The 12,562-nt window shown below is 34.2% G+C and overlaps 1 protein-coding gene across 1 annotated transcript; it reads left to right on the top strand.

Annotated features, from left to right (window-relative positions):
* Positions 1 to 3,702: 3,702 nt before the first annotated feature.
* LOC117107859 (general transcription factor 3C polypeptide 6-like) lies at positions 3,703 to 6,668 on the top strand. Its single transcript, XM_033249667.1, has 3 exons — positions 3,703 to 3,795; positions 5,496 to 5,573; positions 6,477 to 6,668. The coding sequence occupies exons 1-3, from the start codon at positions 3,730 to 3,732 to the stop codon at positions 6,588 to 6,590; spliced, it is 258 nt and encodes an 85-aa protein (XP_033105558.1). The 5' UTR covers positions 3,703 to 3,729; the 3' UTR covers positions 6,591 to 6,668.
* The last annotated feature ends 5,894 nt before the right edge of the window (positions 6,669 to 12,562 follow it).

Here is a 12,562-nt window from a genome sequence, read left to right on the forward strand (position 1 = left end):
GCTCCGACTCCACGACGAGGTCGTCGGACTAAAATGTTAATTAGCCTTCCAAATAACATTATTTTGATTGCTATCCCTATTATTGTCATCCAAAAGCACAGTTTTGGGCCATGCGAAGTCATGATTCAAAAAACTTCACCGCACCAGAGATTTTGTTCCGGGACTAGGCCTACTCCAAGCCAGAATGAGAAGAATGCTACGTTGTTCAGAGCCCCAGTCTGACTTGGGGGTGCTAAGTATTTATGAGTGTAACTATAGCACGCAGCGTTATCTGAAGGCCGTCAATGTCGATTCACCATTGTTATGTTCTGCTTGACTGATCAGACCTCGACGAAGCGGAAATTTTTATAAACAAAAAACATATGTAGGCCTATCATACTCATGTGTGTCAACCGTACTCACTCTGCAATTTTTTCAAGTTTCAACAAAATACTGGCGATAGTGATGAGAATAAGTATGCTCCAATCACTCGGCAGACTTTGGCTTGGCAAGGGTCCTTGCTTATTTGTTTGTAAAAGAAATATTTGAATTTGCTGGGGGTCCCTTGAGACTCCGGAGCCCTTGGCTTTAGCCCGGCTGCCCCATGGACCCTCCACTAAATGAAGGACATTCGTTATTTTAAAGTATGAAATTGTATTTCGGGGCATAAGATGAGCCATGTTTTTTTTGTTTTTTTTCTTAAAATTTGCTCACCTTAGCGCCAACCATGATGAACTGAGATGGGTGTGGGTTGTAGACCTATTCTCCTACTAACTTTAAATCTGACCTGTCCGGTCCCTGTAGGCGTACGGGTTGTCAGCTGCAGGCGCCCTTTCAGCCCCAGGGTAGTAGTGAAACTATATTTTTTCACGAATACATAACTCAACAATTTACATGCTGTTTTTCATCATGGCCGTGATAAAAAGAGAAAAGAAAATATAAATCAAATTTACAAAACATTGGCCTAAAATAAAGGAAAAGGTAAATACAGTATACCAAAATATATGAAATTTATATTATACAAAATAATTTAATGAACAGTATTATATTAGTTTACACTACACAAAAAAACCAAAGAAAACATAAAGAAGGTAGGCCCTATGTTTATAAATACTAACATTACATTAATGAATATGAAATAAGATTTTTTAATCCTTAAAATATTTTAAGTTTGTACATTTGAATTTTGTTTTTTCAACGAAAATCTTAATTAATTAGATAAATAATATGATGGGGTCATATTGTTAGAAATTGTCTGTACTAGAATGTTGCAATTAATAACTTATTTATTTGAGAAAAATGGACACCAATAGTTTAGACAATACATTGTTACTAGGTGTGTCCTAGGCTAGGCACAAACAATACGGGCAGTTCTATTTTATATTGGATAAACCCACCTCTATTGTTCTTTTAGACATCCGTTGTTTCACTGCTTTTTGGGAACGTCTGATGGTCCACGCTCAGAACTGCTGGATATTTCTCTTTATTCTGTTTTTTAGTTGTTTCTTGATGTAAGAACTTGTTTGTGACGTTCTTGATTTTGTGGTACCCCTGCCGTGTTATTTAATGAAAGTAGGCCAGATGTGTATAAGAGACAGCTTTTGTAATTAGATAAATAATATGATGGGGTCATATTGTTAGAAATTGTCTGTACTAGAATGTTGCAATTAATAACTTATTTATTTGAGAAAAATGGACACCAATAGTTTAGACAATACATTGTTACTAGGTGTGTCCTAGGCTAGGCACAAACAATACGGGCAGTTCTATTTCATATTGGATAAACGGATAAACCCACCTCTATTGTTCTTTTAGACACCCGTTGTTTCACTGCTTTTTGGGAACGTCTGATGGTCCACGCTCAGAACTGCTGGATATTTCTCTTTATTCTGTTTTTTAGTTGTTTCTTGATGTTAGAACTTGTTTGTGACGTTCTTGATTTTGTGGTACCCCTGCCGTGTTATTTAATGAAAGTAGGCCTATGGTTTTTTGTTTGTTTGTTTTTTTGTTGTTTTTTTTTCCTTTTTATTTATTCCAATTTTGTATAAATGTTAATGTGTATAGATATTGATGAATAAAAGTGATTGGAAAAAATGTAGTCGCTTGACAATGGTTGACAGTTCCCTAAACAATGTTACAGTAATTTAGATAATGCATTATTATGGAATTGAACTGAGAAACATCACGTGGTTTCTCAACATACTTTTTACGAATGTTTTCTAGTCTACTTCCATGATAATTTTCATCTAATTACACCTGAATGCTTACGTGAGCGTACAATGGGAAAGTATTTTCCATTCATTTATACAGATTATTTTAAAAATGGGTTTTGGTGGGTATGTTCTCTGTAGCCTCTCTCCTGTATTCACTCTATGAAGAAGAAAGCGGATCGTCATCTGCTATTTCTGGGCATCCTGAGTTCTCCGATTTACTTGAAATACAAATACAAATTCTTTATTGTTGTTCTGATGAGAATTGCTTCTCAATTCTGGACTCTAGAGATTCTTCTTTTTCAACTGAAAATCAAGGAGACGCTTTACATTACATGAGAGAAGCCGACTTTAAACAAGCAATTAAACATGAACTTGCTGTTTAATCGTTACATGGTTTAATCACAATCCTACCTGTTTTGCTTAATATCATTAGGCCTGTACTGTAAACAATGATAACACACACTTAAAATTCTTTCCTCCATTAACCTATAGGCTTACTATCGAAAATCTTAAGTAAAAAGATAATAATTTATTTCAATGTTAAAAATAAATTCAAAGAAAAAAACAATCAAAACATCGTAACAAGAAAATGAAGAGACTGTACTCAGCAATTATTGTAACTTCCGTAAAAATGTATTCAATATTAATTCATAATAATGGGCCAGTAGGCCTACAATGCAAGAGACGTGGGTACACTGCATTAAAGTAAATTCGAATATTAGAACCTTTAAAATCTTTAAAATGGTTCTGCAACATGTAATGGCTTCACCCCTGGTCCCTTTCGCGCTACGGCCTTGGTGCGTTCATGTTTTCAAAAAATTGAATTTTAACACAACCAAAATTTTAGAAAATTAAAAATAACATCGGGAAAAGTGACTCTTACTATGTCTGAGAGTGCCATTTCTGGCATTTCTTAGAGATGCCGCGAGAGTTTTGGTTGTAACAATCCCTAAAGTTTGTTTTTAAAACTTTTGATCAAGTTGTTCTAAAAGTATTTTTAAATATCTGAATGTTGGAATTCTTGAAATACGTTTGAGAAATCAATGGGCGAGCACGTGTTTTAAATTTCTCCTTCAAGTTCTTTTTTCTTTCCCAGCTGCCGTCATCATTGACGATTTTGCAACTACTGTATAATGGGCTACCATGGACTCGCTTGAACTTTAGTTCCATGAACATTTTGAATTGTAAGTTCCATGAAAATTTTTTTTTAATTAGGTCTAAATCATTGGGAAATTTTAACACGAAGTCATAGAACTTGTACAAGAGGTTCAGACATGCGCGTCGTCGCCCGTCGTGCGAATAGCATACTTATGTGATCTCTGACACATCCAGGGCAGTTCACCAAAAAGAATAATTATCAAGTTAACCTCATAACCATAGTTTATAAATTAATTATATGTTTATAATAACTATAATAATGTAAATACTAGTTTTTTAGTTTTATTTATTTTATTTTTATTTATTTTTTTTTTTTAAATGTAAAATACACCTTCATAAAATTAAGTTTATTCAAGTTGTAACATTAGCAGAATGCAAAATGGCAACAAGTGACACTGGTACGATGATGAATACATCAGCAGACAACAATATTAATGACGAAGGGGTAATGTCTTTATAGCCAACTAAACATTTTATTAGATGACGGTAGTGCCTATATTATTTATATATTATTGAATCATATTTTGACTACTAGAACGATCGTATACTGACATAACATTCATTTATTGTTAAGCCAATTCGCCCACACACAGCACATGCAGCACGACCGTCGTCCGGGTTGTCGGCGTGCCGTGGTCCTAAATCAGATTACGCGTAGGCCTAGGCCTTGCTGGAGTGGTTAAACCGGGCGTCAACAATTATATATTATTATTATATTAATATATAATTATATTTCGTATGTTCAAACCAACGTATATTGTTTAGACATTTATTGATTGTATTCATGAGGCCTAGGCTAACTAAATAAAGATGACGTTGCGAGTGTCCATTCTTGTTACAATGTTATGAAAGACTTTACATTTATTATTTCAAACATTGTATCATCATTCCATATCACGAAACTTGGACCTAGGTTAGGCCTAGGCCTAGGCTAGTTTGAATATGATCATTAATATTTGTGATTCTTAAGTTTAGGCACTAACTATGCTGTATCTTAGCTTTTCTGTACAATGAAACAACCTGCTGTTGTAGTAATACCTGCTAAAACCTGTATTTATCCCTCCCAACATATTATTACGTATACTGTACTGCTTCCTGATCCTTCCTTATCTGACCTACTGTAATATTGTATGGGCAAATACCTACCCATCCAACCTCAACAAATTCCTAACCATCCAAAAGAAGGCAGTCAGGGTTATATATCTGGCTCTCCACCGCGGTCTCATTCTTCTCCTTTATTCTTGAATTTTAAACTAATAAAAATTTATGATATTAATGCATTACAGCAATCTATTTTTGTATACTCTGCTCTTTATTTTCTTCTTCCTTATCATCTTTGTAATATGTTTAAACCTACCTTTTCCATTCATGAGCATCATACAAGAGCTAGCTCATCAATTTACATCCAAACCCACAAAACGAATTATTTATGTTACATAATATTAGATTTTCTGGACCCGAATTATGGAACAACCTACCTTCATCAATTGTTAACTCTAAATCCCTTTAAATTTGTATGGCTAAATTTTAAAAAATCACCTTTTTGCACATTATTAATTTCCACATACAGTATCTTACTATACTAAACCTCAAGCAGCTTCTCTCGGATTCCCGGTCTTTATTTGATTTTTTTTTTTTTGTATTTTCTGCTGTTGCGTTGTGTTTTTGTGTTGCTATGTTTTTGTTAATTTTAGGCTGGCCCAACACAAGATTTGCTTCAAATCTTTTCTGGCATTTGCCTTCTTCCCTTTACGAATCTTTATTTTTTAGTATATGAAAAACATGTGATTTAATTTTTATTATAATTTTCCATAATTAATATTCTAAGATTTTCTGAGGAAGTAAATAAATGTTTCTTTTGAATTGAATTGAATTGAATTGTAGAGCAGGAATCAATTATTATCTTCAATATAATTAGGTAATAATTAGGCCTAGGGCCAAAAGGACTTGTGTTACACTAGGCTGACCAACCTAAAATCTTTAAAATATATGGTCAGCATTTTTTAAGTAGCAAAAACCTTGTATGTTATGACTAATTTAATTTTTTTTTTAATGATGTGTTACTTTTGTGAATGTATACTACTAGTTCATAATAATGGCACAGCATTAAATACTATAAAGGTGTTATATATTTTGTTGATACAGGAAAGCTATGTGTTACTAGAGCTTTCTGGATTAACAGCAGAGGAATTCAAAAACAATAGTGGACAGATTCATCTTCTTGTAAGTACAGTATCCAAATAATCCATAGTTTATCCCAAACATTGCATACACACATACAGGTCCTTGAACTTTGATCACTACATAGGTAATCGCACAATGTTGTTCAGAAAATTGTTTTAGGCCCTATAAAAAAAATGATTAGTTTATCACTCTAGCTAGGCTGGAAAAGTGATGAGGGAGGAAGGTTTTTTTATTTTTATTTTTTATTTTGCTATTAGCCAAATATCACCTTTGGGTTGTTTGCTGGTGCATTGATATTCAAAGTAAAACATGATTGAGATAATACAATCAATATCTACTAACTATTTACTTAAAAAAATGAAAACATTTTTCTTATTTCAAAAATATATATATTTATATATATTTTTTTTAATACAATAAAAGACATGCACATGAAGGTGATTAAGTAATAATTTTTTTATTGGGCCTTATACATGCTTTTTTAAATAAAATTTTGCCAACACATTCAAACTTGCTTTGGACCTGATCTCAGACCAGTTAGGTGGTCATGGGCATCTTTAAATTAATACCAGTAATCCACCATGGTTGGGGCTGAAGTACAACATTTTATGTCTATGGCACCTCTTGATGGCTGGAAATGATACTCAGACCAAAACTTTGAATGTAATTTTCTTTTCTTCCCATTTTTTTTTTTCTTCAAATTTGAAAAATATAGAGGGGACCTGGTTGGTTGGGACCTGGTTGGTTGGGCCCTCGTTGACTGGACCCCCCTTGAATCAGCCTATGAGTGCAATATCAATATTCATTTATTGATATAAAGAAAAAAAACCAAAAATAATATTCATATATTAATTAGTATTAAAAGAAAAATTATTCATTTATTAATGTACAGTAAAGAAAAAACAAAAAATATTTAAAATGTTTTGATTGTACTGTTTACAGGGCGTCAACTCTCCTAATCCATTTCTTAAGTTGGACAAATGCTTCTTTAAGGGGGAGTACAGGTTAACAACTGGAACAGCTGTTTTCTTTGAAGAGAGCAATGAAAGTAAGTAAAAAGTGAATTCAGTGGTGGATTCAAGGCTGGCCCATCCCTCCCCCCACTCCTGCCCTCAACATTTTTCAAAATTATTGTTTAAAATTGGAGAAAAAAAAGAAAATTATATTTTCAATTAATATTCAATTCTATTCAAGGTTTGTTGATATTGTTCTCGCAGTGAATTGGTACAATATTCACAATCCAAATACATCAAGTTTAAAGATAAAGATATAAAAATTAACAGTTAATACATTAAATTCAATTCTTTATTTCTTTCTTTCAAAACTATTATAATTACAATCAATAAATTGGTAGCTTCAAAAAATGAAACAAAGGCAATCAGGAAGCATAACATAAATTATATAAGTTATGATATTGATAAGGAGTAATAATTTGAGAAGTTTTTTCCTGGTTTTTATTAAATTTCTCTTATTATATGAGCAAAATTTAACCAGTATAGGATTGGGACGTTGACCATTCTTATCTCTACTGGGTGTACTCCTACCAAGTCTGTGGGACCTATCGATGTCTTCGTGGGTCAGATTAATATTCAACTTCTCTTTGACTAGGTTGATTATCAAATCATCAGTTTCCTCCTTTTGCTCTTGTTTTATCCCAAAGAATCGTAAAGAATTCCATCGACTATATTGTTGAAGATCGTCTATAAGTTGTTTTTGATGGTTGACTTTGACCTTCAAGGACTTGAGAAAATCGTCACTCGACACTATTTTGTCGCTAAGTTCTCCAATATCAATACCGTAACAACATGCAAAGGCCTTTATTATGAATAATTCAGAAATAAATATAAATAATAACAGTTTCATTTATTCACGGAAATTCATTTCAGTCTTTTTACAAAGATTGTCTTCCAAGAGGCAGTGTCCTTAAACTGCTACAGCAAACATAAATTTAAAAGCAAAAGAAAAACTATGTACACTTCTGGGCACTGCAAGATAGAAAAAAATAAAAAGTTTACACTCAATTCTTTGTACAAATTATCTACCTAGCTAGCTAGCTAGCTCACTACTAGGCCTAGATAAGTTCTAAATCAGGTTCGAAGGGTATGGTAGTTAATAATAATCAATATTGGTCAAGGGGCAACTGGGTTTAGGAGGAAACTTGGGTTTAGGAGGAAACTTGGTTTCCTCCTAACAACATGCAAAGGCCTTTATTATGAATAATTCAGAAATAAATATAAATAATAACAGTTTCATTTATTCACGGAATGTATGGGTGTAATGTACACGATTTTAATTCTTTTTAATATTTGAATAAGATGCTCTACTTGGCCTCTTTTTGGCTACGACAGTTTAATAATTTGTCATTATCAATACTAATTATCATTAATGAAATCATATTCAGTCAGAAGGCTTATTTATGGTAATAATATGTATACTAAGCCTGAAGGTGGCGCTTTCCTACGGCAGCCATCTTGGATGGTACACATACACAACTCTGCATTGCTCCGCCATCTTGTCAGCACTCTAGTTGTTTAATAGCTCTATGAGACCACCTAATCAAGATGTCAACTGGAGGAGATAGACCAGACCAGCTACAGTTTACCAACAGCTGAAGCTGTATCATTCTGTTCAAAGCTGCAAAAAAACCTATATCAAGATATTCAACGCAGGTTGTTTGCTGGTAGCTTATTTGTCAGTATTTAATAGAAAGTAAAAGGGGAGTTTGTGAAAAAAAAAAGTGTGATTGAGGAAGACACCCATCCGAAACTGATACAGTAGTTAAACAAAGTAATCTGAAAATCAGTTGTGCTTACCCTACGAATACTCTTTTCCTTCGGGACTTTTTTTGTATTTTTGCGGCACAGGGTTGTAGCTGTTACAAACTAAGGGTGGGTGATGGACATTTTAAGGTGGGTAGGTAATAACATTTAAAAATTCTAAATAATAAGAGAGGATTTTAAGGATGGAAAAGTGGGTTAATAAAGGTGGGTGGAGAGCCATGACGAGAGTAAAGTGGGCGTGGTCGGACGTCTCTCAAAATCTTTCAAAAGTTGTCCAGGTGGCAAATCTAAAAAAAATGACAATTTAGGTGTTTCAATGGCTTATATTTAATCTACTAATATGTAGAAAATAGTGTGTGGGTGGGGGGAAGCCTCCCCGATGAGGGATGCAGCCCCTTAGCCCTCACCCCTTGTAGCGCCACCACTGCCTTGGATACTTCAAATTTGTCTATTTTCTTCTCTTTTGTCTCTTTTTATGCAGCTGCCACTACTTCATAGACTTGGTGGGTGGATGCTCCTCAGCTATGAGCCCTCTATATTCTCCATCAGCTTCTCATATTCCGTTTTGGCTTTCAAGAAAGATGCTATCCCTCCACGGATTGGTCTCTGAGCTGCTGTAGTAAGTCGAGAGAACATCTGAAATCCACACACAAAAAGCATATTTGACTAAAAACTCGGAAGCAGTTAATTAATGAGATACAGGTTTTTGAATATTTTGAAACTGGGAGTGGGGAGGGGAAGGGGCATAACCAAACTTTTTTTTAACCTTTAACCACTTCTGAGTTTTCATCAAATATGTTCTTGGTGACCCTTCTCCCCCCCCCCCAGGGCGTCGATCCGTGGTTGAAAGGGGTGGGGGAAGAATTTTAAAAACAAGGAAGCCTTCACAAACCTTTATTGAGGTCCAGGTGGTGAAATACTCATAAAAAGGTTTATAATTTATCCTGGTGATCATTATCATGCCTGCTTATATATTTCGTGCAAACTAACATTTATAAAAATAATGATTTATTATCTAATGATTAGCTTGTGACGAACCATAACAAACAAATAAGATAAACTTAAAACAGTCAATCTAATTTAGTCTCTTTGCATGTACAGTCTTTTAAAATCAAGAGGTTTTTCCTTTTCTATTCTTTTTCAATTTCACTTTTGTACAAGTAGTATTGCGACTACACTGTTGTGAGTGGTAATACTACTGTCTGATTTACGATCAAACAGGACAAAGGGAGATAGGAAGCACACAAAACAATAGTTAAAATTTTTATTATACAAACATAAAGGTGATTTACTTAATTTATTATTATCATGACGTCATGGAGAGATTACGTCAACGTAACATCAGAGTTCTTAAACTGGTATTACTACTTATGTAAGCCGAAATAGATAGACTTATCCGTGTCAAATGCTATATAATTGTTTAATTAACGGCTACTATAATTTTTTGAAATTAGGAAGAACAGGAATATAATTGTATGCAGATAATATTAAACACTAGTATACGGGTCTTAATAATATACAAAAGGAATAAATCGTTTGTAATGGAAATTGTGCACTTCCGAGTTTGTAAAAATGTTGGCTTTATAGGTTTACACGCTTCCAATTTCAGCAAAGTACATTACATTGTTTTCACAATAAATTTAGCCTCTGATAATCGTTGTACCCATAAAATTGATGGAGTGGTTACCTAGATGGTTACGAAATGTACAAAAAAATTCGTTTTTGCTCGGTTTTGGTCCGGAAATAGGTCCCGCACTTGGAACAGAGAAAAGTGAACAGACAAAATTCATGACAGTCATTCGTAATTGTTGTTCTTTCCACTCACTTTGAAAAGTGGGTGTTTAAGTACAGAAGATTGGTGAAAAGTGGGAGGGGTGTGTCCCTTGTCCCCCACCGATCGGCGCGCATGTGGCCCCACCCACTTGCAGTCCCATTGGGGACATTGCCCCCACCCCAGATCAGTGGCACCATCACTGTATGTAATGGTGATATTGTGATGAGGGAGTTGTTTGTTTAGAGATAATTTTCCCAAGCAATATAAAAGGCTTCTTTATACTGAGACGATCCTGTCATTCATGAGTCTGTTGAGGTCACTGTCCCCCAAATTGGCGGCATGCAACACACCACTTCTCAATCTGATTACACTGTCTGACTGCGTGGTCAGGAAGGGGTTTCTATTTTATGAAACACATTCTGATTTTTTATTTTCTACCTCTCCTGCAAAAATCTTTACAAGAAGAGCGTAACATCTGCCTAGTTTTTCTAACCTTGATTGGGTTACTACTATTTGGCAGAGGCAATAATATTAATTGGGTTTTTTTTAATAGTTTTAGTAATTAATATGTTTTCCTAAAGCCATTGAATCTACCATACGTGAGGCCTACAGGAAATCAAGGTAAATTCACGTAATGTATATAACTGGTTTATCAGGGAAAGGCCACGAGAGCATCGTCATATCATTTTAATTGATGAGCAGACTACTTGATTGAAGATAAAAAAGACACATTTGTGAGATAGTATTAAGTGGCGAGATTAACTCTGGAAAAAAGTCACTGAATCATTATTTCAAGCTTCATTATCTTCAGGAATAGTTTTTGTGCACAATTTATCCATTTTACTTTTCTTTAATTAATTAGGCCAGATGATTAGGCCTATTACATTAACTATAGGCCTACATCTCTTTAGAAGAGGTCATAGATCAATGTAGCCTACATGAAAGATATTAGGCTTCTGTGTTTTGTTTGAATCGACGTTTGTTTGCAGCTTGTAAAGTAAATTTGGAACAAAAAGAAATCCTAGTTTGAACACTTAATCACTTCAGAATTACCTTAAGAGAACCCAATGAAATATTATATAAAGATCTTTATTTGAAATTAAATATCTACTTAAGTTATACTGCCAGAGCATAATAAAAATTGTTGTTCTTTGTGATATACCGTAAACAGGGCTGATTTAGAGCGGACCGCCCCCTCCCCCATATTTTTTTTTTTTTGAAAGTTAAAAAAAAAAAGAATGGAAGAAAGACGCCCAAAACGTTTCAGAGGTTATTTTCAGGCGTCTAGAAAACAAAAAATTCGCGGACCCCTAGGGTAGTGCACCCCTAGTAGTATTGTACCCCTAGTCGTAGGGTAGTGCTATTGGTTAGTTCGGCACCACTTTCGGTTTTCCCCCTCTTTCGGACATCTCTGGATCCGCCCCTGGTAAAACCGCGAAGCCCTGAGCTTCGTTATTTTAGGACCCTCGGATGGGCTTCTCTTCGACATTACTTTTTTTGCAAACTAAAGAGTGGGATTCTTTTTTAAATGAATGCTGTAAATTTTGGAATTAATCTATACGACATTATACAACAATGGAATTCAGACTTCTGTTTAATTTATTTTTTTATTTTTTTTATTTTAACCATGCTAGCACAATAAAATAATATTGATACTAACACGCCATCAAAGATAACAGTCTGAATGTATTCGTATTCTCGAAAGAAGCCCATGCTATCTTTATTAGTAGCCCACGGGCATCTTTACGAGATGGACTTCTTTTCAAGATTACTTTTGCAAACTAAAGTGGGGACTTCTTTTTTAGATGGACTTATTGAAATTAAGCCCATTTGGCTTCTATTCGAGGTTTTACGGTATCTTATTTGTTTAATTTATTTTATTAACATTAATCCACCTAATCAAAACTGTATGGCAATCTGATCAGGGAGATGTAAAAAATAATTTTTACATCTCCCTGATCTGATCATTCAGTCAACCCATCTTGTTCATTACGTTATCTTCATTAAACATATCGCTTATGAATATTTAGAGCTAGGTACCGTGTCTATAATACCGGCACTGTATTTGAAGCTCAGTTCATAAATAAGTAGGACTAGGCCCTTATGATGCCGATTACGAAAAAATTAACGCAGTATTTGGCTATCCTATATATTTTTAAAGTGTTAGTTCGCTGAAAATTAGCTGGAATATCGTGTTGTTTTGTTTCCATAATATGTAGGCTATACCAAAATGAATAAATGTTAAATTACATTTGATAAATTCAAGATCTATCGCTTTCTGACATTATTTTATCACTTTTAATATTAATTAATAAACAAGTGTGATAGTAGTTGTCGTGGTGACAGAATAGCCTCTGCATTCAATATCCCGCCGCGTAATAATAAAAAATGTGGTGACAAATAAAAACAAACCACACGCCACCAACATCGCGCCGTGGCATTAAAATCAATTGGATAAAGAACATTATGATTAG

Source organism: Anneissia japonica, unplaced genomic scaffold, assembly GCF_011630105.1.
Source record: "Anneissia japonica isolate Jap-2015-1 unplaced genomic scaffold, ASM1163010v1 scaffold288060_len1141017_cov207, whole genome shotgun sequence".
In the NCBI taxonomy this organism is placed as follows: domain Eukaryota; kingdom Metazoa; phylum Echinodermata; class Crinoidea; order Comatulida; family Comatulidae; genus Anneissia; species Anneissia japonica.

Bases quoted from the DNA above. Each gene is read 5' to 3' on its own strand.
- LOC117107859 (XM_033249667.1), top strand. From the start codon at position 3,730: ATGGCAACAAGTGACACTGGTACGATGATGAATACATCAGCAGACAAC. The intron at 3,796-5,495 runs GTAATGTCTTTA...TTGTTGATACAG, and splicing joins ACAATATTAATGACGAAGGG to GAAAGCTATGTGTTACTAGA. The intron at 5,574-6,476 runs GTAAGTACAGTA...TACTGTTTACAG, and splicing joins GTGGACAGATTCATCTTCTT to GGCGTCAACTCTCCTAATCC.